We start from the raw sequence: 23,526 nt of genomic DNA, 5'->3' as shown, positions 1-23,526 counted from the left end.
TAGGGGAGAGGCGTTGTTAATGTTGTAAATTACTATTTTAGCTGGAAACGGCAGATAAAAAAAAAAAATGAATATCTACATAGGCGTACAGAGACCCATTATCATCAACCATCACTCCTGTGTTCCAATGACACGCTGTGTTAGCTAATCCAAGTTGATCATTTTTAAAGGCTAATTGATCATTAGAAAACCCTTTTGTAATTGTTAGCACAGCTGAAAACTGTTGTCTTGATTAAAGAAGCAACAAAACTGGCCTTCTTTAGACTAGTTGAGTATCTGGAGCATCAGCATTTGTGGGTTCAATTACAGGCTTAAAATGGCCAGAAACAAATAAATTTTTTCTGAAATTCATCAGTCTATTCTTGTTCTGAGATATGAAGGTGCTTCCATGCGAGAAATTGCCAAGAAACTGAAGATCTCGTAAAACGCTATGTTCTACTCCCTTCACAGAACAGCGCAAACAGACTCTAACGGGAATAGAAAGAGGAGTGGGAGGCCCCGGTAGTGTCTAGTTTAGTGTCTAGTTTGAGAAACATGCGCCTCACAAGTCCTCAACGGGCAGCTTCTTTAAATAGTACCCGCAAAACACCAGTCTCAACGTCAACAGTGAAGAGGCGACTCCAGGATGCTGGCCTTCTAGGTGTAACAGTATAGCTTCCGTCCCTCTCCTCGCCCCAACCAGGGACCCTCTGCACACATCAACCACAGTCACTCACGAAGCATCGTTACCCATCGCGCCACGGCCCTTGCAGGGCAAGGGGAACAACTACTTCTAGGTCTCAGAGTGAGTGACGTCACCGATTGAAACACTATTAGCGCGCACCACCGCTAACTAGCTAGCCATTTCACATCGGCCACATAGGCAGAGTTCCTCTGTCCAGTGTCTGTGTTCTTTTGCCCATCTTAATCTTTTATTTTTATTGGCCAGTCTGAGATATGGCTTTTTCTTTGTAACTCTGCCTAGAAGGCCAGCATCCCGGAGTCTCCTCTTCACTGTTGTTGTTGAGACTGGTGTTTTGTGGGTAATATTTAATGAAGTTGCCAGAATAAGGCTGAAACGTAACAATGTGGAAAAAGGGGGATGAGCAGAGAAAAGTACACCTACATTCCCTGTCTCTCCGTAGCTGGCCAAGTCCCTGACGTCCTGTGACATCCTCCTGGGCCTGTTGGCAGCCGCCACTCATGACCTGGACCACCCGGGAGTCAACCAGCCCTTCCTCATCAAGACCAACCACTACCTGGCCAAGCTCTACAGGGTGAGAGCACATCGCTGGTACATTCCACAGCTCCTGTAGCTTTCATATTAGACATGGCTGGAGGACACTAGATGGCCATGTTCGACAGGACAGAAGTGTTGATAACTTGACCTAGTTCATGGGTTATTTGTTATTTTAAGATAACGTTGAGGTCTATGATTGAATGCACTTAGTAGAGCAGGATTACAGCGTTCTAAAAATGCTAATGTTTATGGGTCTGTAGAACTCCTCTGTTCTGGAGAACCACCACTGGAGGTCTGCAGTAGGTCTGCTCAGAGAGACCGGCCTGTTCTCCCACCTGCCTGCTGAGGACGGGTCAGTCTGTTCATTGCTTTTCCCAGTGCCAAGTGATTTAATGACTGTTTTTAATTAAATGTAATGGCAAAATGTAGATTTCCGCCTAAATAGACATACCCAAAGGTAACTGATATTAATGTATAATTACATGATTCTGACATGCAAAAACTTGGTATATATTTGGAAAGGAGACTTTGATTTTGAGGAGTGATCAGAAGATAGAGAGCAGTTACATAGTTCACTGTACACAAGTCATCTTTCATTGACAAGCTATAAGTGAATTATTGATGACTAGAGCTGGAAACACGTTGGATGGTTTCCACAACATGTGAACAATATCAGAAAAAAATGATTGATAGACCTAACAACTAGAAATGGGCAGATGTTTTAGTAAGTAGTGTCAGGTGTGGTCACGGGACGTTTCCAAGTGTCCCTAAACCTCTCCAAAGTGGCATATGTCTGTAAATTAGATAATTCCAGTGCTATTACATATTTGCAGTCCCTAAATGCTATTTGTTCAGTATATAAACACAATTTGTACCATATCAACCTCACTCCAACATTGTGGTGGTGTTATGGAGCATCCAGGATACATTCAAAGTGTCCACATGTGGTAATTGCACTGTTTTTGCACACTGGAAAGTTATTATTCACTACTGTTTAGCTATCCATCTTCTGGGCCTGACCCTGCTCTCTGATCCAAGGCAATTTCCTCTTATCTGATTAGGTCAACCTTTCTAAATTAGCATACACCATTTCATGGCCTAAACTACTCAGAGTAATTATTCACTAAACAGGATACAAAATAACTACAGTTTAACTTGAAACATGTTCCATTTTTAACAGAATCCATCAGGCTAGGCGTGATACCCCCCAATAGCTCTTGCTCAAACACAGACCAAATGGAAGCTTACCTTGTAAGATGTTTGGTGAAAACGTTGTGTAAAATAAACATATTGACTCTCGGGGCTGGTGATCAGTAACGGTAGGTCACAGGCAGACAAATAAGATATCCTCATGCTCTGTGGAGTCCCGGCTTTCGGTGTGTATCAACGTATTCTGTGTTTATTTTCGTTTATGCTTGACAACGCTTAACATAATGTAGGTAGCAGCCATCTTGAAATGAGGTCATCGGCTCGCCCTGCCTTTATAAATTCTAATGCCCAGATGTGGTAGTAAGTCACACCAAAGATTTGAAGGCACCGATCAATAGCCAAGATACTCATCTTTCCACAGACTCCCTGCTTTTACAGATAGGGACTACTGTTCTCATACCAGACTGTTCTCATATCAGACTGAATTGAATTTTTAAAAATCAAAGAGGGTCCCCAAATATGGGGACTTTACATTTAAGAGGTTTTAAAGATCAAGGTAATGAGTTGTTGTTGTACACTTAATTATGGTAGTAAAACACATTAAGCATATTTAATGAATTCCTCTGTTCATCATCTCCTCAGGCTGAAGATGGAGCACCAACTGGGTTCTCTTATCCTAGCCACTGACATCAGCAGACAGAACGAGTACCTGGGAAAGTTCAGGACACACCTGGACCAGGATGACCTGTACCTGAGCAACGCCAGCCACCGACACTTCATCCTCCAGGTCAGTTAATAGCTGGGCCATAGGCTTAGAGTTGTGCCTGGGGAAACTGTGTAGAACCAGCCATTTTGGATCTTATCAGCTGGAAACTGTGGGGTCTGACTGGCTATTTTGTCTCTAACTCCTTGCAGATGGCTCTGAAGTGTGCAGACATCTGCAACCCCTGCAGACCCTGGGAACTGAGCAAACAGTGGAGTGAGAAAGTGACGGAAGAGTTCTTCCACCAAGGTATTCTCTCGTTCTTCCTTTCATTCTGTATGGTTATCATTCTCCCTCTACCCTTCTTAATCTCCAACAGTCTTTTCACCTATGCTGTTGATTTCTGATCAGTGTGTGCTGTGTTGTCTATCCCTCTGTAGGAGACATTGAGAAGAAGCACAGACTTGAAGTCAGTCCACTGTGTGATAGCCAGAGTAACTCCATGGCAAACATTCAAATTGGTAAGTTTTTAATGACGATTTCTAGTTTAGTACTAGCTACAATATATTGATATAAACCAGAAGCTCTCTTAGGCCTGCCTCTATAACCCTGTGTGTTTCCCTATCCCTGTCTTCCTTCCTAGGTTTCATGACGTACGTGGTGGAGCCTTTGTTTGTTGAGTGGGCCCGGTTCTCTTACACGCGTCTGTCCCAGACCATGCTGGGCCACCTGGGGCTGAACAAGGCCATCTGGGGTGGGTTAGTACAGCAGGAGGGGTCCTCTAGCCCCGAGGAGCTGGAACCTAGCAGCCCTGCCTTCTTCACCATGCCAACGCCCACCGTCACCGAGTCAGAACCAGAGTCTGCCTCTGCCGCGGAACCCATAGCTGTCACCACGGCAACAGCCACAGAAGAAACCAACTACAAAGAAATACCTCAGGGAAGCAAAGAGTCCTGACACTCCATGTTTGCCCTTAGAACCCTGACCCCTGACCGCCTCGACAAACACTGGGGAGAGGGTGGGAGGAGCGGGGTATGGCCTTTAACCCCCCCTACTCCCACTGCCCCACCCGAACAGTACTCACGTTTTTGTTGCCTTTGCCTCCCATATTTGACAAACCACAGATTTTATTTATTTCATTTTTAATTCCTTTCCTTGACATACATAGATACTGCTGCTGTATTTAGTATTTTTATTGGCTTGTTTTATTTATTTATTTGTCCTCTGTAGTTTTAGCCTTACTAATGTAACACCACCATTTTGAAGGCGAAGTGCCATTCTTAAACAAAGTTCTGTAGGATGTTTTGAAAGTGATTTGAAACACACTGAGTATTGAAGAGATGCTCTCCTAAGACTGCACAGAGATGCTCTCCTAAGACTGCACAGAGATGCTCTCCTAAGACTGCACAGAGATGCTCTCCTAAGACTGCACAGAGATGCTCTCCTAAGACTGCACAGAGATGCCGTGATGTGTGTTGATGCATTTGTAAGGAATCTTCTTCCTGAAGATAATGTGACAAGCCCAGTCCTTTTGCTGCCTCTTTGAAGACTGTTTACAGATGTCTTGTTTGTCCTTGTTGTCCATTCGAAATGAATCATTATGGTTCCGTGATATGCCTTCTAAGCACAGATGCGAAGAACCACTAGTGTTTGAATTGTTGACCCACTGCTTAAGTTGACTGATAGAAACACCCCTGTGCTCCATTGTATTCACCTCTTCCTTGCACTGCCAAAAGACTGAAATATTGGACACACAACTTCTGTTCTGAGAGAACTTGGGTCAGACAGAATGGTATTCTAGAATGCAACTGCCTTCTACTGTATTCTAGAATGTAACTAATATGAAGCATTGTTGTCAGTGACTGTAGAGTATGCGTGACCTCTAACCCTGGACCAGTCACTGAGGCATAGTACACACACCCCATCTGAAAACTCCCGTCACAACACCACTCACGCAGGGTGGACTGTAGGAGGGAAGTTTACTGTGGTTTAGCTACCTGTTAAACATCTGTTTACGTCTACTGAATGGGACTCTCTCCCTCTCAGAATGTCTCTCATTATCATCATAGCCACATGCAACCTAGGACTGCTGTACCGATGCCTTATAACTATGCACACTGCGCTAAGTGACCAAACCAGCTCCTACTACTAGTTCTAGTAATCTCATGAAGTACATCGTATGCACTGTCTGATTTTCTTTAGCCTTTGTGAGGAAAAACTGAACTCAAACACATTCTGTATATAAATGGTTATTTTTTTTACATTCCATCTCCATTTATATATTTTTTTGATTCTGTAGACTGCACAAAGATTTTAATAACAGGTGCTTTTTCCTATTTTAGCATTTTCGCTGTAAGACTGTTGCGACAGCCATTTTGGGAAGATTTGTCAAGCCATTTTGTAAAGGATTTGCCGTATTGACCTTTTGATACATGCTTGTTGCTGTTACATTTTGATAAATAAAACAAGTTGACATGAATGACCCAAGTGAACTTTGACCGTGGTAGGAGTCATATAGGGATGTATTGAGGTGAAATCTTCATTGTAGCTAGAAATGTAGCATACATGACATTACCTGTTCATCATACACCACTTGGTCCTTTTGTAGCTCAGTTGGGTGTCACTTGTAACGCCAGGGAAGTGGGTTTAATTCCCGGGACTACCCAAATGTAAAATGTATGCACAGATGAGTAAGTCGCTTTGGTTAAAAGCATCTGCTAAATGGCATATTACCCTCCTGGTGACAAACTATAGTCATTCACTGTTCAACCTTGATGGTTGGGATTACTGTGCTCAGGCAATGTGGAAACAGTTCACTTTAGTTACCCAAGACGTGACATTGAGGATTGGACAAACATTCCATGCACACAAGTTTCATTTTGGTTTTATTCATGAATTTGAATTTTCTTTCAAGTATGGAAGACATTTCACAAAACAGATCGTGTTTTACATCAAGTATCACTGACAGTTGAGTTGTCCATGTTCTCTTATTCTCCCACCATGCAGTTCAAGTTCAAAGCTTAAACACACTGAGCAGGAAATAGATATCGGTACAGCACATACAGTATGTCAATGATAAACACACTGGTCATTGATTGTCTTAGTGTTAGATTTATCTGAAATACTGTTTTTCCCCTAAATAGTCATATCGGTCATGCCATATGTGTCAAGGTGTGCAGAGAACACCTTTGTTATTCCACAAAAAATATGAAGTATGAAATTCTTAACCATCAACAGAATATATCCAAGAGGAACAGTGGTTACGGTATGAAATATTCTTAGTATCAAGGCATCTGGATATAAACAGAGGGATACTCAGCTTGTCATCAAGAGGCACTACCTCCCAGGATACCATTTGGCTTCTAACCATATAACAAAATACAACTGAATGATAATGCCAGATCAGGAACACACAATGGAACAATAAAAAAATAATCATGCCCAGCATTGGTAAGTTATAGTTAAAATGACTGGTAGACTACCCGTGTTAAGCTTTAGTTCAACACTGACTGCATTAAGACAACACTGTCAGCATAGATTCATTTGGTCCAGTCTTCATACTGAGGTACTGTATGGTAACAGTGGTCCCAGTTCAACTCAATAAAGCTAAAAGAGAGCCAGTCTAAAACTAAACATAAATACAATTACATCTCAACCATACATGCTTTGATAGCATTGATAACAGCTACAACTTCGTTATTTGTATCAAGTATTAACTAAATTCAGTTCAAACCAAAACATAAATAAGAGATCTAGAAATCATAAATTAGACTTTTTGTAAATTGCATTCTAGTCAATGGCCCAATACTCTACAAGAGGGACCAAATGACAAAGTGTTCCCTCTCCTCTGCATACATTTCTCTCTACCCACAGCAAGCAGTAGACAGCAAATACCCAGTGAGGCAGAGAAATACAACTGCCTTGAAAAGGGCATGCAAAAATGATACGCCTTTCCATCTGTGATTTAGAGAAGGTTCATTCCCATAAATAAATGTAGTTATTAACGGTTGTCAGCTGAGAGGAATGTTAGGAGTCTGTAGTGTTACAGTGTGTATCCAGAACATAAAAACACTGGTGTGCCTCATATTGGAATTTAGTTATGATACAAAAAAATAAAAGATGTACAGCAAAATTTGACCTTCTAGATCAAAGACTTTGAAACTGGCGTCAATTAAGAAACAAAAATAGACATTTGATTAAAACAAGTTAAAATCTAAGTGGTACACACAAAAACGGATCCTGTATGTTATCAAAGTGCAAGAACTAAAGAAGACTATGAGGCAATGCAACACTGTTGGTGAGCAGATGAACTGAATATCTAGTCAGAAACCATGTGTCCATCCACAGAGACAGCTGACAAACCGCTTCATAAGGCACTGAAAGTGTCCATGACTGTCTGAAGGTCCAGAACTCTGAACAAGTTCAGAATTCCATCCCAGCTCTGTGGGTGCTCAGAGGAGATTTCTCTTGCCAGTAGATTTCAACATGTGCTGCCCAAACTACAGGATGGGAAAAGAGATAGTAGCAAATTAGTTTCCAAACGTATCAAATATTAGATCAGATACCTTTATAAACCAAAAAGGTTTGTCATGCTTGCACTTCTCTTACCAGGGGGGTCTCTGGGCGTGGTTTCACTACAGGGGCTGGGGTTTTCAACCGGGGCTGCCTTACCTAGAGGACAGAAAAAAGTAAGCAACTGACAACCCAGACACACAATAGCCATACACACATCTTTGTTGTTGCACTATCATACAGTGTAGATGGAAAATGATAAGGCCCAAAATGAGGATTCCTAACAGAGTAATGTAGTATCCGTGTTGCTCTTACCAGGGGAATCTCTACTTTCTTGTTGGTCTTGGGGAATTCAGAACAGAAAGGTTTCAGTTCAGAGGCTGGGAAGTCAAACTCCTTGTCCTCACTGCTGTTGTGGCGATAGCGATGTGCGAACTTGCGCTTCAGGGCATTAGCGATGAGAGATGCAGCGTCTGTGGGCTCTCTTGGTTTGGCTTGGCTCTCCTCTGGCCGGCTGGACAGGAACACACAGGGAGTACGGGAAAATCAGTACAGGTTTCAGTTAGTAAAACAAGAGAGTTGTGTCCATCTTCTGTAATGTACAAGTTAGACAATGAACATGGTGCCTACCTCTTGGCGGGGCGCAGCTTGACTTTGCCGATGTCTTTGAGCACGTCCAGCATATTGGGAACCTCTGCCTGCTTGAGCCCCTGGTGCAGCAGTGTCTGGCCCTCAGTCTTCTTCCCACGGCGCTCCTGGATGAGGTCAATGACTGAGAAGCTCTGTTGGAGCCCCATGAGTGGGGGTGGAGGAGGGGGAGGCGGCGGCGGGGGAGGCGGAGGGACGCAGGGTGGAGGAGGGCCGCCTGGGGCGGGAGGACCTCCTGGGGATAAGAAATGTACAGATTAGTCTGACAATTATTCCATGAAAAGCTGCCATCTTCAGGCAGATATAGGTCATTACAGTAGAAAAAATAGAACTCTTACCCAACAAATGAAGGGGCTAAATTACAGTTCTCTGTTTTGAGGATTCTTCTTTACCTTTTAGTGTGTGTGTGTGTGTGTGTGTGTGTGTGTGTGTGTGTGTGTGTGTGTGTGTGTGTGTGTGTGTGTGTGTGTGTGTGTTCTGAGGTCTCTCTCTCGTACCTGGTGTCAGTGTGTTCTGCTCCTGGGTCAGTACTATCTGTGCGATCTGGGCTCTGAGTTTAGCCAGCTCGGTCTCTAGAGCACTGATCTTTTGGATGGCCTCATTGTTGCTGCAGGTCTGAACCTGGGGCTCCGGCTCAGCCTTGTGCAGCCTGGGTAATGACCTCCGTCTGGGCTGAGGCTGGTGAGAACGAAACATGAGCCCTGACGGTGCCTCTGACCTGAACGGGACCGATGGTATACAAGCGCCATATTAGAAAGCAGGAAAGAGATTCATGGAGTAATACACACATGGAAAGTTAACAAACGCAAAGGAACTCCCTAATAAGCACAGTGTGGGTCAAACAGGGGCAGCATCACAGCTTTTAAGAGCAGCGTCACGGCATTTAAGAGCAGCATCACGGCATTTAAGAGCAGCATCACGGCTTAAGAAAGGGTGCCTGTGCTAACGCCCTCTTTTCTTACCTCAGTCTCCCACATCCAAACCAGTCATTTTTCTCCTCGTCGATCCAGCAGACATCAGCCAGAGAGGCCAGCAGTCCATTCTGTCTCCCAGCGCTATTCAGGACACTACTGTCCTCAGTGTAAGGATCGAGCTGAGACACAGGGCAGCCATGTTAATTAATACACCTAAACATTCGGTCCTATTTAACCACGTGAGGTATTCTCTTTTCATGACTCAAACTTCATTCACACTACTTGGAAACCTACCCTGACAGACATTTGATTGGCTACGGTTGACTTTTAGAAATAGAGCACATGACAGCAACTGAAGAAAGACATTTTGATGCCGTCTGTCAGCCTGTCGAGGTCCATTCTTAATTACGCAGTCTGTCAACAACCCGTCGAGGTCTATTCTTAATTACGCAGTCTGTCAACAACCCGTCGAGGTCCATTCTTAATTACGCAGTCTGTCAACAACCTGTCGAGGTCCATTCTTAATTATGCAGTCTGTCAACAACCCGTCGAGGTCTATTCGTATGCTGTCTGTCAACATGAGCGTAAAGTCATAGAAAAATATAAGAAAAAGACAGTAGATACCTTCCAGAGGACAGTCCAAGGGGACCAGTGTTTCACCTATATTTATTTAGCAGCGGTGATCTAACTATACCTACACACACTGAGTATACAAAACATTAAGAACACCTCTTTCTACGATAGCTTTCACCTGGTCAGTCTACGACCCCCTACTGACATCACCTGTTAAACCCACTTCATTCAGTGTAGATGAAGGGGAGGAGACATGTTAAAGAAGGATTTTTAGGCCAATCAATTTTTAAGACAATCGAGGCATGGATTGTGTTTGTGTGCCATTCAGAAGGTGAACGTGGAAGACAAAAGATTTAAGTGACTTTGAACGGGGTATGGTAGATGTCAGGCGCATCGGTTTGAGTGTGTCAAGAACTGCAACGCTGCTGGGTTTTTCACACTCAACCGTTTCCCGTGTGTTTCAAGAATGGTCCACTAATCAAAGAACATCAAGCCAACTTGACAACTATAGGAAGCATTGGAGTCAACATAGGCCAGCATCCCTGTGGAACGCTTGGCACCTTGTAGCGTCCATGCTTCGACGAATTGCCGCTGTTCTGAGGGTGAATGGGCAAGACAAAAGATTGAAGTGCCTTTGAACGGGGCATGGTAGGTGTCAGGCGCACTGGTTTGAGTGTCAAGAACTGCAACGCTGCTGGGAATTGAGGCAAAATGTTTTGTACAGTAATCCATCTACCTCAAGTTATTTCAGCCACACCCATTGCTGACAGGTGTATAAAATAAAGCACACAGCCATGCAATCACCATAGACAAACATTGGTAGTGGAATGGACTTACTGAAGAGCTCAGGGACTTTCAACAGGGCACCTCATAGGGTGCCACCTTTCCAACAAGTCAGTTCATTACATTTCTGCCCTGGTCAAGTGCTGTCAATGTGAAGTGCAACCATCTAGGATAAACAACGGCTTAGCCACAAAGTGGTAGGCCACACAAGCTCACAGAACGGGATCACCAAGTACTGAAGCGTGTAAAAATCGTCTGTCCTCTGTTGCAAAACTCACTACAGAGTTTCAAACTGCCCCAGGAAGCAACGTCAACACAATAACAGTTCGTAGGGAGCTTCATGAAATGGGTGTGCATGGCCGAGCAGCCGCACACCAGCCTAAGATCACCATGTGCAATGCCAAGTGCTGGACTCTGAAGCAGGGAAACACATTCTCTGGAATGATGAATCCTGCTTCACAATCTGGAAGTCCGACAGACAAATCTGGGTTTGGCGGATGCCAGGAGAACGCTACCTGCGCCAATACATCGTGCCAACTGTAAAGTTTGGTGGAGGAGGAATAATGGTCTGGGGCTGTTTTTCACAGTTCGGGCTCCTTAGTTCCATTGAAGGGAAATCTTAAAGCTACAGCATACAATGACATTCTAGACAATTCTGTGCTTCCAACTTTATGGAAACAGTTTGTGGAAGACCCTTTCCTGTTTCAGCATGACAATGCCCCCGTGCACAAAGCGGGGTCCATACAGAAATGGTTTGTCGAGATTGGTGTGGAAGAACTTGACTGGCCTGCACAGAGCTCTGACCTCAAGCCCATCAAACAACTTTGGGATGAATTGGAACACTGACTGCGAGCCAGGCCCAACCTCACTAATGCTCTTGTGGCTGAATGGAAGCAAGTCTCTGCAGCAATGTTCCAACATCTAGTGGAAAGCCTTCCCAGAAGAGTGGAGGCTGTTATAGCAGCAAATGGGGGGGACATTAGTCAACAGTACAAAGTTACTGTTGTAGGTTGCCTGATGAACTGACCTAAAACAGACATACTGCATTCCTCACAGAAAGGAAGGACAGCTAAAGGGAGGGAGAGAGGAAAAAAAGAGAAAACAGTAATGACAGGAAAGACAAATGTAAAGACTGAGCAGGGCAATGATAACATGGCTATCTAAATTAACTGTTGTGTTCTGTGTAACTGGAACTTTCTAATGCAAAAAAATACTAATTGGATCAGACTTCAAATCTAAACATTAAAAAGGCACCTCCATATTTGATTACCAATGAGGAGCAACATAGCCTAACTTCCCTAAACATTAAATCAGCACCTAGGTCCATGTTATCAGTCTCATGACGTTTTCTATTCTGTTTAGTGTTGAAGCATCAAAACAAATGAACAAGCTGGCAAACACTCTTGATGAGGGTGACTTGACCATTAGATCAGAATACATCAGGACATGAGAACACCAAGATAACGTGACACTTGAGCACAAGGTAAAGAGCAGCGACACAGAAACAGTGACAGACACGGAAACAAAGTCACATGGAAACAATGTCCCACACAGATCATACTCTGTCAAAGTATGGGGGCAGACATGTTGTATGCCTGCCTGCCTCTGTCGCAGAAACAGTTTTACCTGAAAATGGACCCTGGGGCATGGTTTAAGGGGAAGATTGGTGGCTATTCTTCTCACAATACTCCTTGAGGAGCCATACGCCTTGCCTGAAAAGCCAAAGGCCTGTCAAAATAAACACACAGGTCTATGGTTAAGTACTAGAATCAAGATAATCGGTACATAACAATTAAATCATGCCTTATAAAAGACAGTATAGTAGAAGTGCAGTATACTGGAAATGCCATGAGGACATGGATTGGATACTATTGTGATCAAGACGCTTCAACAATGTCTTCAGTCCTCCTCTACTTCTGGGTATACTGTAGTTGCTACACCGTCTGATAAGTGACAGTTGAGATGACAGATATCTGGTTACCCTAAAGGCCGGCACATTGCGATATGGAGTGGTTTCATCTTACCGTCCAAATGCATTGCATGCAGCCGGCAATACATTTGGACTGGTGAGGTAACCTAAAACATTATCCATTCAGGCTGCATTGGCTTCGATTTCCTCCTTAACTTTATTTAATGGCGAGAAGCCGTAATTTTATTTGTATGTAATTTTTTTAAATAGAAAAATACGCATACCTTTATGAAAACACCATTTCCCACCACCATGCTAAATTGGCTAAATGCTAATCCCGGATGTTGTGTATTGCGTTCAGCCAGTCAGGTTGAAACTATTAGCGGCATCGCATTAGCGAAAACCAAAACTGTACTCAGGGCAGACCTGGCTGTAGCTAAATATGTTTGAGTCGCTTCGGGAACAATTTTAGCAAACTAAGCCTTTTCCTAATCTTAACATAAGTCTCCTAACCTGCCACATTAATTATCCTAACCTGCTACATAATTTCTTCTAATCTGCTAAGAAAAGTCACTTCTGCTAGTCAAAACCGGCAGACCCCCCCCCCCCCCCCCCTGAGAAATCTTGGTTTTCACTAATGCGATACAGCACTGCCTTAGGTTAGGGATGAAAAAACAGACTGATGCAACCTGATTGGCTGAACGTGATACACAACATCCAGGATTAGCATTTAGCCACTACCATGCTGGTGGTACACATTTGTCCTGTTTTTCTCCGCTTTCACCATTAAAGTTCAGGAGGAAATCAAAGCCTATGCAGCCTGAATGAAGAATGATTTTAGTCCGAAACGGTTCACAAGGGATATGAATGTATTGCCGGTGCATACAATGCGTTTGGATGGTAAAATTAAAACGACTCAATATCGCCATCTGCCAGCCTTTAGGCAAATAATATCTGGTCTGATCATGACTGTACTCCATGGTATGGGAAAAATGAAAGTACTTACCAGGTCCATTTCTATCCTTGGACTTTCTTTACTCATTCTATCGATGTGTTTTCAAAGCAGCAGTTGTACACAAGAAAGCATCTTCTTTGTGAGGTAGTCTGGGGGAAACAACAGGAAGACAAACAGGGGTAGAAATACTTGTAGTTAGCATTGTGATATTTTGGCCTTGCTCCTGATATTCTAAATGTGTTCGTTTTTATCCTAGCCATCACTTTGGACTTCTTTGTTTTTGTTCCGTATAGTATGAATACAAACTCAACATGTAAAGTGTTGGTCCCATGTTTCATGAGCTGAAATAAAAGATCCCAGAAATGTTCGATATGCAAAAAAAGCATATTTCTCTAAAATTGAGCACAATTTCGTTTACATCCCTATTAGTGAGCATTTCTCCTTTGCCAAGATAATCCATCCAACTGACAGTTGTGGCATATCAAGAAGCTTATTAAACAGCATGATCATTACACAGGTGCACCTTGTTCTGGGGACAAGAAAAGGCCACTAAAATCTGAAAACATTTTTCACACAACGCCACAGATGTCTCAAGTTGAGGGAGCATGCAATTGGCATGCAGACTGCAGGAATGTCCACCAGAGCTGTTGCCTGAGAATTAAATGTTAATTTCTACCATAAGCTGCCTCAGTTGTTTTAGAGAATTTGGCAGTACATCCAACTGGCCACACAACCACACCAGCCCAGGACCTCCACATCCGGCTTCTTCACCTGCGGGATTGTCTGAGACCAGCCACCAGACAGCTGATGAAAATGTGAGTTTGCGCAACTGAAAAATGTCTGCACAAACTGTCATGAACCGTCTCAGGGAAGTTTATCTGCGTGCTCGTCGTCCTCACTAGGGTCTTGACCTGACTGGAGTTTGGCGTCATTACTGAATTCAGTGGACGAGCGGTTCACTTATGTCAAATGCCCCATGGTGGTAGTGGGGTGAAGGTATGGGCAGGCATAAGCTACAGACAACAAACACAATTGCATCTTAAATCGATGGCAATTTGAACGTACAGCGATATCGTGATGAGATCCTGAGGCCCATTGTCGTGCAATTCATCCGCCACCATCACCTCATGTTTCAGCATGATAATGCACGGCCCCATGCCACAAGAATCTGTACACAATTCCTGGAAGCTGAAAAAGTCCCAGTTATTCCATGGCCTGCAAACTCACCAGACATGTCACCCATAGAGAATGTTTGGGATGCTCTGGATCGACGTGTACGACAGCGTGTTCCAGTTCCCCCCAATATCCAGCACCTTCACACAGCCATTGAAGAGGAGTCGGACAACATTCCACAATCAACAACCTGATCAACTCTATGCCAAGAAGATTTGTCTCGCATGAGGCAAATGATGGTCACACCAGATACTGACTGGTTTTCTAAGCCACACCCCTACTTAAAAAGAAGAATCCCTAGAATATTTATTTCAATTGACTGATTTCCTCATATGAACTGTAACTCAGTAACATCTTTGAAATTGTTGCATGTTTTGTTTATACTTTTGTTCAGTGTATATATGGTGAAGTTGAGTTCTCAGCTAGTTTTATTCCCTGCCTTTTTAGGGACCCCGTCTGAAAGCTCTCAAGGACCCCCCTATGGTCCCAAGCACCCTGGTTGAGAATCAATGAGCAATTTGATTTGAGAGTTCAGGTTCTTGTGTCATGTTCGCTCTCAAACTTTTGGCATCCTTCTGCCTTCTCCCTACAGTTCAGCCATTAGCGTCGCCCATGACTACCTCATGTTAACTACAACCCTGACACTGTGTTTTAACGTTTAGAAACGTCAGTGGTGAAAAGTACCTAAGTAGAAATTATTTAAAGTACAACTTAAGTTGTTTTTTGGGCTATTTGAAAACTTCAAATTTTACTACACTACTTTCCTACAGAAAATAATGTTTTAACTCCATACATTTCGCCTGACACCCAAAAGTACATTTTTAATGATTAGCAGGACAGGAAAAAAGACAAATTCACACTCATCAAGCGAGCATTCCTGGTCATCCCTACACAGTGAAATCAATGGTGTACATTTAAACTCTGACGGTTTTAAAAGTACACTATTTTCAGTGAACCTATGAATCCCACTGAACTGGCGTTAAAATAACACTTTTTAAAGTGTTAAAGATTTAACTCTGTTGCAGTGTTCCCCATTCAACTCTTAGTGTTCAAATGAACTTCTTCAAATGAACTCTATTGTAGAGTAATGCGCAACCCCTACAGTGTAAAACAGAACATTTAATTTAGAGTAAACTCGACTCACTCTGCTTAGTGCTGACGCTGTTACACTTTCTCAGTGTAAGAAACGAACACCTGAGGGGTTACAGTAAATACTATTTGGGTGTTGACTGTATGAGTGTTCACTGTGTGGTGCAAAGCATCATTTGCAGATTTCCCAGGGTTCCTTTTCTTTGAGTTAATTTTTATTACCACCCATGACTATATTTGTTAGTGACAGAGACATGGTTAAAGGCCTGTGGCTTTCACCAAGTGAGTACCTAGGTGAATGCTATCATTAAAATTAAACTCTGACAATACACACATCATAAGGCTTTCATCTGATGGCCTAGTTTTACCCTAACACAGTGGTGTTAGGAAACTCCTGGTTTACAGACCACATCATGCCTACAAGTCACAATATCCTGGCTTGCAAAGTTATATGTATTTCCTTTAAGAATCATGCCAGCGTTAGGATATCCAACAGTTGGAATTTTTATTCACTCATAACCTGCATTCAGAATGACGGTCAGAGTTAGGAAAGTTGATAAGAAGACTACCTAAACCATTTAAACTGGAACCACCATTTCAGTAAGGGGTGCAATAAATCTAACTAACTGATTGGATTAGTTTAAAACAATTTATGTTATGTTTGTGTAGCATAAGTTTAATAAATTAATCAATGTACATGCAAAAGCATTAAAACAATCTTTTAAAAAATAAACCTACTTGCATTTGGGAAATATGATAATGATGGGTGTGATTGATGGGACTGTTTTACTATCCAATGTGTAAAACCGCTTCTACCCCCAAGCCATAAGACTGCTGGACAATTAATCAAATGGCGACCCAAACTATTTGCATTGACACCCCCTTTGTTTTTACACTGCTGCTACTCACTGTTTATTATCTATGCATAGTCACTTTACCTCCACCTACATGTACAAATTACCTCAATTAAGCTTTACCCCCGCACAATGACTCGGTACCGGTACACCCTGTAAATAGCCTCATTGTTATTTTATTGTGATACTTTTTCTTTAGTAAATATTTTCTTAACTATATTTTCTTAAAACCTCATTGTTGGTTAATGGGCTTGTAAGTAAGCCTTAAAAACGGTAAGGTCTATTACACCTGTTGTATTCAGCGCATGTGACAAATAATATTTTATAACTCTGGTTATTAACACCAACACTGAGGGTTCTAATACACCATTGAGTGTAAAATTCACTCTTAGAGTGAATTGGATCCTGAATTAACACTAGAAATGTTACACTGAAAAATCAACACTTGCCAATTTGCTGTGTACTGAAAAATCAACACTTGCCAATTTGCTGTGTACTGCCACTGATCTGGCAGACTTAAACATAATTTACAAACAAAGCATTTGTGTTCGAGTGTTGGAGTGTGCCCCTGGCTATCCGTAAATACAATTAAATAGATAATGTCCTTAATATAGGCCAATTTAAATGAATTTAGGACTGACCCCAATTAGTTGACTGTTCGATTGTTCGGTCAATAGGCGGTTGGTCAACCAAGATTTATTTTTTTGAGCAGTAGCAAAGAAATAAATATAAATATATTTTGGGCTCACATATAGGACTATGCATTATCCCTAATATTCATATGGGAGTTTTGAATGAATCATCACCTTTGAAATCGCTGTCCATTTCGTTGTGTTAGGCTTTGAAACAGCCACAATGACCATGTTTCCACTCAGTTTCAACCTACTGATTAACTTCTTTCTTCAAACTAATCCATCACAGTGATGTGTTTTAAAAGAACATACTGTTTTGACGATAAGTGTTTGATGTGATTTTTGATTGCATTTGCATTGAATCCAGAGTGGTTAGAGGGACAATAGAGCCCTGAGTACCAGGCCATTAGTGACCTGATGATAGTTTATGAGTTGGGTACCACTAACATGTCCAGAGTGCATGAGGAGATTACCTTGAGTCAACAGTCATAGAATTTTACTGTGGTCATGAAGCATGACTGCCGGAGCGGCAGAATAGTTGATTTTATTAAAGCACATAGGGTGTTGATGTGAGATGTCAAAACCATGACTAGAGAGAGACTCAACGAATACAGCAAAGAGCTGCTGTTTTTATGAGTAAGTCCATGTTTAAGTTGTTATTCAGCACTGTAAATACTTTCTTCAGCAGTTGTCTAAGCCATTAAATGCACGTTCTCCCTACTTCCAAATATTAGCCAAACAGCATTGAGCTGAGCTCAACTGTGGTTTGTCCTGGCGCAGCAAACCAGCCCCCAAGGGATGCCAGTTTGGATTGGCTTCACACCAATCAAATCACATTCTAAAGCTGGGTGGACACTGCACGACTTTCAAAATCCTATCATCACTGAGCGTCTCCCATTAAACATCCGTCTTTCATTTAGTGTGTTGCCAACGTAGTGGGTGTGCACATTAAACGATGTGACAGACGGTGGTCACAAACTACAAGATACTTCAATTGGCTGTGAAGATTTTCGATACCATGCTGTCTCACAAAATCTATCATGTGATTTGATTTAACGTAGCTCTACGAGCTGTGGCTACCAAACCTGTTTGAAAATATAGGGATGTCTGGGACTGCTCAAAGACGAGATCCATAGCCCTCAGATTGCATCTTTGACCCGCTCACATTAAAAGAGCGTCGGTGACGGCCACATGACCTGAATAGGCAAAGACATGGGGATTTTGTCTCCAATCTCAAAAACTTGTCTGAGACAGCTAAATCATGGCCAAAATTGTATAGTGTTTACCCGGCTTTCGCAAAATGTCATCATTGTCAGACAAACGTGTCTGTTTCTGGTCTGCTTCTGTTGATGTCCTGCAGTAGCTACCATGCTAAAACTGCACTTTCCTAAACCATGGATGGAGATATGGATTTGGATCGTGGTTTTGACTTAATTCTCTGTACAGGCCAATGATTCTGAACTAACCATAAATGCATATATTGTGCCTAGGAGTAACCTAGTAGGCTCACGTTAACTAGCTAGCGAATTTATCTGGTTCATTTTTGCACATGAGGGGAAGTTAGCTAAAATGCTTACTAGTCTAGGTAGCCTATAAAAACAAAAAGCATACTGTATGACAGAGCCATAGACCGTTTTGCCAACATGAAAGAGAAGAGGTTGGTATTGGCGTTCAACTAGTCTACAAGTTGGGTCAAGTAAAAAAAATATGTTTAATTGCGCATGCAACACACACGATTTTTAGCAACTGATTAGACTAAATAGTTTTTTTGTATATTTAAGTTTGTTTTCATTGTATTAAACTAAGCATATATAGCCTTGTTGATGTTTAAGTTGAAATTGTGCTGGAATAGTGGAGGCAGTGCTCCTGTTGTCTTTTGCTGACTTGCAGTAACTCTGTGGGTTCTAAATCAGTAGTTGGTTAGTAAACTGTTGAAAACATTTAACTTGCTTGACCATGCTGCAGGTTTGTTGCATGCAATATTTGCTTTGTGGATGTCACTGGACAGATCATGCTCTCCGGTTTTGTGACGAAACAAACATATGTGTAGTTGAATTTATTCGGCCAGTGTGTGGCTTGACTTGTTGTTGTCACGGGCTTATTGTATTATATTATGGTGGCGTAGGTCCTTATGATTCCAAAACCATAAAGCGACGCCTGTAAATAATGTTCAGATTGAGCGTCGGGGCTCTTACCAAAACTCTCCCTTACAGAAGACGCCTTCATCCAACGACATGTGTAATGTAATGGAACAGAGTCACGATCGGGCTAGTGTTACGTTAGACAACTCACCGGCCTCTCTGACTTGCAAACTACTGCTAGCAAGTTGCTGTGTGTAACTAAGCCTGGCCTGGCTTAAGTTTGGGACGAAAGCCATACATTTCTGGAAATATCCACTACGTGACGAAAAACTTAACTAGGTTTTGAACCATTGAATCTCCTGACATATCCCTCTATGAGTCTTTTGTAACTAAGCAAGCATAGTTATGTTAGTTGGTTGGTTGGCTAACGTTAACTAAACTAACAAGTTACTGTAACGTTAGATAGATATCGAAACTTCTTGTTAACCAAGGCGTTTTGAACGTAGACAGTTAACGAGTCTAGCGAAAGGTAAGTCATAGCAAAGTTTGTGGAGTGAATTTGATTAATAAAAAAATACTTACGAGACTGACTTTGTCGACGTCCAGGGAAAATGTGTGTTTCCCAAATCTCCACTCTAGTCTTGAGTAACCGCGTTCCTGGCGGAGTGAGTGGGCGGGATAAAATATTTATTTCTTGACGTATGGGTTGGTGGATAATTTTAATGAACCAATGGGCATTGAGACATTGTTTAGACTGGGCTTGTACTATAACTTTATGATACTATTATTGGTTGATTATAATAAATAACAGGCCAACTGACCAACTGGAGTTCTTGTCATAAAGGACGCGGACCCAAGGTCTTGGTTTACAGACAGCAAGTAACAAAATGTCAAGTAACATCAATTCCTTGTCTGTAGTTTACTGTCACTGTCTTTTTTTGTGTGAACAATTTGGTAAATACAATACATTCATTAGTAAATTAACCACAAAAGTAATCAAGGTCGTGACAATTTGTTCCAGTAATGTATTTGTATTTATTATTTATTTAATCAGGGAAAACCCATTGAGACAAGGGTCTCATTCTCAAGGGTGCCCAGATCACAGTAATGCAACAATCAAATACAATGTGAAACAAAACAGCAATGTAAAATAATATGAAAGAAAAACTGTTACATTCCTCAGATACTAGGTCCTCAATCAACACTTTAAATTTCCCGAGCAGCACCAGAACATCCAATTGTAAGGAGTTTTGTAAATTGTTCCAGCAGTGAGGTGCATTAAAACCAGGGCAATAGGCATGGGTGGACCTGGGTGCACACACTGGGGAGCCAGGCCCATCCAATCAGATTGAGCAAAAAGTAATAATATATATACATCACTTGCTTTGGCAGTGTTAACATATGTTTCCCATGCCAATAAAGCCCCTTGAATTGAATATATACAGTGGGGAGAACAAGTATTTGATACACTGCCGATTTTGCAGGTTTTCCTACTTACAAAGCATGTAGAGGTCTGTAATTTTTATCATAGGTACACTTCAACTGTGAGAGACGGAATCTAAAACAAAAATCCAGAAAAACACATTGTATGATTTTTAAGTAATTCGTTTGCATTTTATTGCATGACATAAGTATTTGATCACCTACCAACCAGTAAGAATTCCATCTCTCACAGACCTGTTAGTTTTTCTTTAAGAAGCCCTCCTGTTCTCCACTCATTACCTGTATTAACTGCACCTGTTTGAACTCGTTACCTGTATAAAAGACACCTGTCCACACACTCAATCAAACAGACTCCAACCTCTCCACAATGGCCAAGACCAGAGAGCTGTGTAAGGACATCAGGGATAAAATTGTAGACCTGCACAAGGCTGGGATGGGCTACAGGACAATAGGCAAGCAGCTTGGTGAGAAGGCAACAACTGTTGGCGCAATTATTAGAAAATGGAAGAAGTTCAAGATGACGGTCAATCACCCTCGGTCTGGGGTTCCATGCAAGATCTCACCTCGTGGGGCATCAATGATCATGAGGAAGGTGAGGGATCAGCCCAGAACTACACGGCAGGACCTGGTCAATGACCTGAAGAGAGTTGGGACCACAGTCTCAAAGAAAACCATTAGTAACACACTACGCCGTCATGGATTAAAATCCTGCAGCGCACGCAAGGTCCCCCTACTCAAGCCAGCGCATGTCCAGGCCCGTCTGAAGTTTGCCAATGACCATCTGGATGATCCAGAGGAGGAATGGGAGAAGGTCATGATGAGACAAAAATAGAGCTTTTTGGTCTAAACTCCACTCGCCGTGTTTGGAGGAAGAAGAAGGATGAGTACAACCCCAAGAACACCATCCCAACCGTGAAGCATGGAGGTGGAAACATCATTCTTTGGGGATGCTTTTCTGCAAAGGGGACAGGACGACTGCACCGTATTGAGGGGAGGATGGATGGGGCCATGTATCGCGAGATCTTGGCCAACAACCTACTTCCCTCAGTAAGAGTGTTGAAGATGGGTCGTGGCTGGGTCTTCCAGCATGACAACGACCCGAAACACACAGCCAGGGCAACTAAGGAGTGGCTCCTTAAGAAGCATCTCAAGGTCCTGCAGTGGCCTAGCCAGTCTCCAGACCTGAACCCAATAGAAAATCTTTGGAGGGAGCTGAAAGTCCGTATTGCCCAGCGACAGCCCCGAAACCTGAAGGATCTGGAGAAGGTCTGTATGGAGGAGTGGGCCAAAATCCCTGCTGCAGTGTGTGCAAACCTGGTCAAGAACTACAGGAAACGTATGATCTCTGTAATTGCAAACAAAGGTTTCTGTACCAAATATTAAGTTCTGCTTTTCTGATGTATCAAATACTTATGTCATGCAATAAAATGCTAATTAATTACTTAAAAATCATACAATGTGATTTTCTGGATTTTTGTTTTAGATTCCGTCTCTCACAGTTGAAGTGTACCTATGATAAAAATTACAGACCTCTACATGCTTTGTAAGTAGGAAACCCTGCAAAATCGGCAGTGTATCAAATACTTGTTCTCCCCACTGTATATATATATATATATACACACTGAACAAAAATATAAACGTGAGTTACAGTTCATATAAGGAAATCAGTCAATTTAAATGAATAAATTAGGCCCTAATCTAAGGATTTCACATGACTGTGAATACAGATATGCATCGGTTGGTCACAGATACCTTAAAATAAAAGTAGGGGATTGGATCAGAAAACCAGTCAGTATCTGGTGTGACCACCATTTGCCTCATGCAGCGCGACACATCTCCTTCGCATAGGCTGTTGATTGTGGCCTGTGGAATGTTGTCCTACTCCTATTCAATGGCTGTGCAAAGTTGTTGGATATTGGCGAAAACTGAAACACGCTGTCGTACATGTTGATCCAGATCATCCCAAACATGCTCAATGGGTGACATGTCTGGTGAGTATGCAGGCCATGAAAGAACTGGGAAATTTTCAGAATTGTGTACAGTTCCTTGCGGCATGGGACCGTATATTACCATGATTTGAACTTGTTTTGATCCAAACTTGTTTTTGCATGGATTCTGTGAGGCGGTTAGTGTTTAACAGCTAGGACCGCAATTTCTTGTCCCGGATTCCCGCTTAACTGACAGGTTAAAGTCTGCTTGAAATAGCCGCTAACCTAGCTAAGCTGCTAACGTTAGCCATCAAGCTAACAAAGTTAGTCCCAGATGAGTTTTCCAATGGAACCCTCTTTGTCTGGAGAATAAATGAACGGTTCCAGCACTGTATGAGCTGTATCTACTACGCTTTGTTTCAGGACAAACTGGATCACTCAGAGTTCCAATGCGGCACATGATTGCTTGTCGAGGATTATAGGCTTGAGGTGGCTTCCTTGATCACGCAGGTCGCCAGCCTACATAAGAAACTTGGGAAACCGCAGAGTGGAATATTTACCTTTTCTACGCCGGTGGCTAGATGGCGTTTGCGCATTTTGGATTCATCTCCATCTTGTCATTTGTTGTTATTCGACTGGCCGGTATTGCCCGCAGTTCTTTTGCCAGGGGAGCCATCTCCTGCCTCTCCTCCCCCAGCTGATAGCAGAGTCGAAGGAGCACAGCAAGAGGAGCATGGCATCAACGATGGTCGCAAATCACGAGCCATGGAAGCCGAAGATAGTGGCCTCCCGCAAAGCAGTCTACACTCCCAACGAGAGGCCTGGAGCGGATACAAACAACGAATAGTTTTGCTGCCCTGGAGCCTGATCTTCCTGCACCTTCGTTGCTGAGGGTACCAGTGTCTGAGGCTGCTGTGCCTACTCCTAATCCTTCCCCTACGATTTAGAAGTCGACGGGAGT

At 42.5% G+C, this 23,526-nt stretch overlaps 2 protein-coding genes across 2 annotated transcripts in view; one reads left to right on the top strand and one right to left on the bottom strand.

Annotated features, from left to right (window-relative positions):
- Window positions 1-5,501, top strand: part of LOC120027709 (high affinity cAMP-specific 3',5'-cyclic phosphodiesterase 7A-like) — a 36,839-nt gene extending 31,338 nt beyond the window's left edge. The window contains exons 6-11 of the mRNA XM_038972699.1: window positions 1,125-1,256; window positions 1,480-1,571; window positions 3,011-3,155; window positions 3,284-3,380; window positions 3,512-3,592; window positions 3,715-5,501. Of these exons, the coding sequence (XP_038828627.1) occupies window positions 1,125-1,256; window positions 1,480-1,571; window positions 3,011-3,155; window positions 3,284-3,380; window positions 3,512-3,592; window positions 3,715-4,028 (861 nt within the window). The 3' untranslated portion in view covers window positions 4,029-5,501. The remainder of the gene's footprint in view (window positions 1-1,124; window positions 1,257-1,479; window positions 1,572-3,010; window positions 3,156-3,283; window positions 3,381-3,511; window positions 3,593-3,714) is intronic.
- Window positions 5,502-5,939: 438 nt separating this feature from the next.
- LOC120027826 (mitochondrial fission regulator 1-like) lies at window positions 5,940-19,857 on the bottom strand. Its single transcript, XM_038972875.1, has 9 exons — window positions 19,777-19,857; window positions 13,417-13,514; window positions 12,128-12,229; window positions 9,194-9,324; window positions 8,729-8,949; window positions 8,214-8,466; window positions 7,899-8,097; window positions 7,680-7,742; window positions 5,940-7,570 (listed from the first exon to the last, which is right to left on the bottom strand). Exons 2-9 carry the CDS (start codon window positions 13,450-13,452, stop codon window positions 7,523-7,525), a joined length of 1,053 nt encoding a protein of 350 aa, XP_038828803.1. The 5' UTR covers window positions 13,453-13,514; window positions 19,777-19,857; the 3' UTR covers window positions 5,940-7,522.
- Window positions 19,858-23,526: the final 3,669 nt, after the last annotated feature.

The sequence above is a fragment of the Salvelinus namaycush genome, chromosome 33 (assembly GCF_016432855.1).
Source record: "Salvelinus namaycush isolate Seneca chromosome 33, SaNama_1.0, whole genome shotgun sequence".
In the NCBI taxonomy this organism is placed as follows: Eukaryota; Metazoa; Chordata; class Actinopteri; order Salmoniformes; family Salmonidae; genus Salvelinus; species Salvelinus namaycush.
This window is presented reverse-complemented; position numbering and strand designations above follow the sequence as displayed.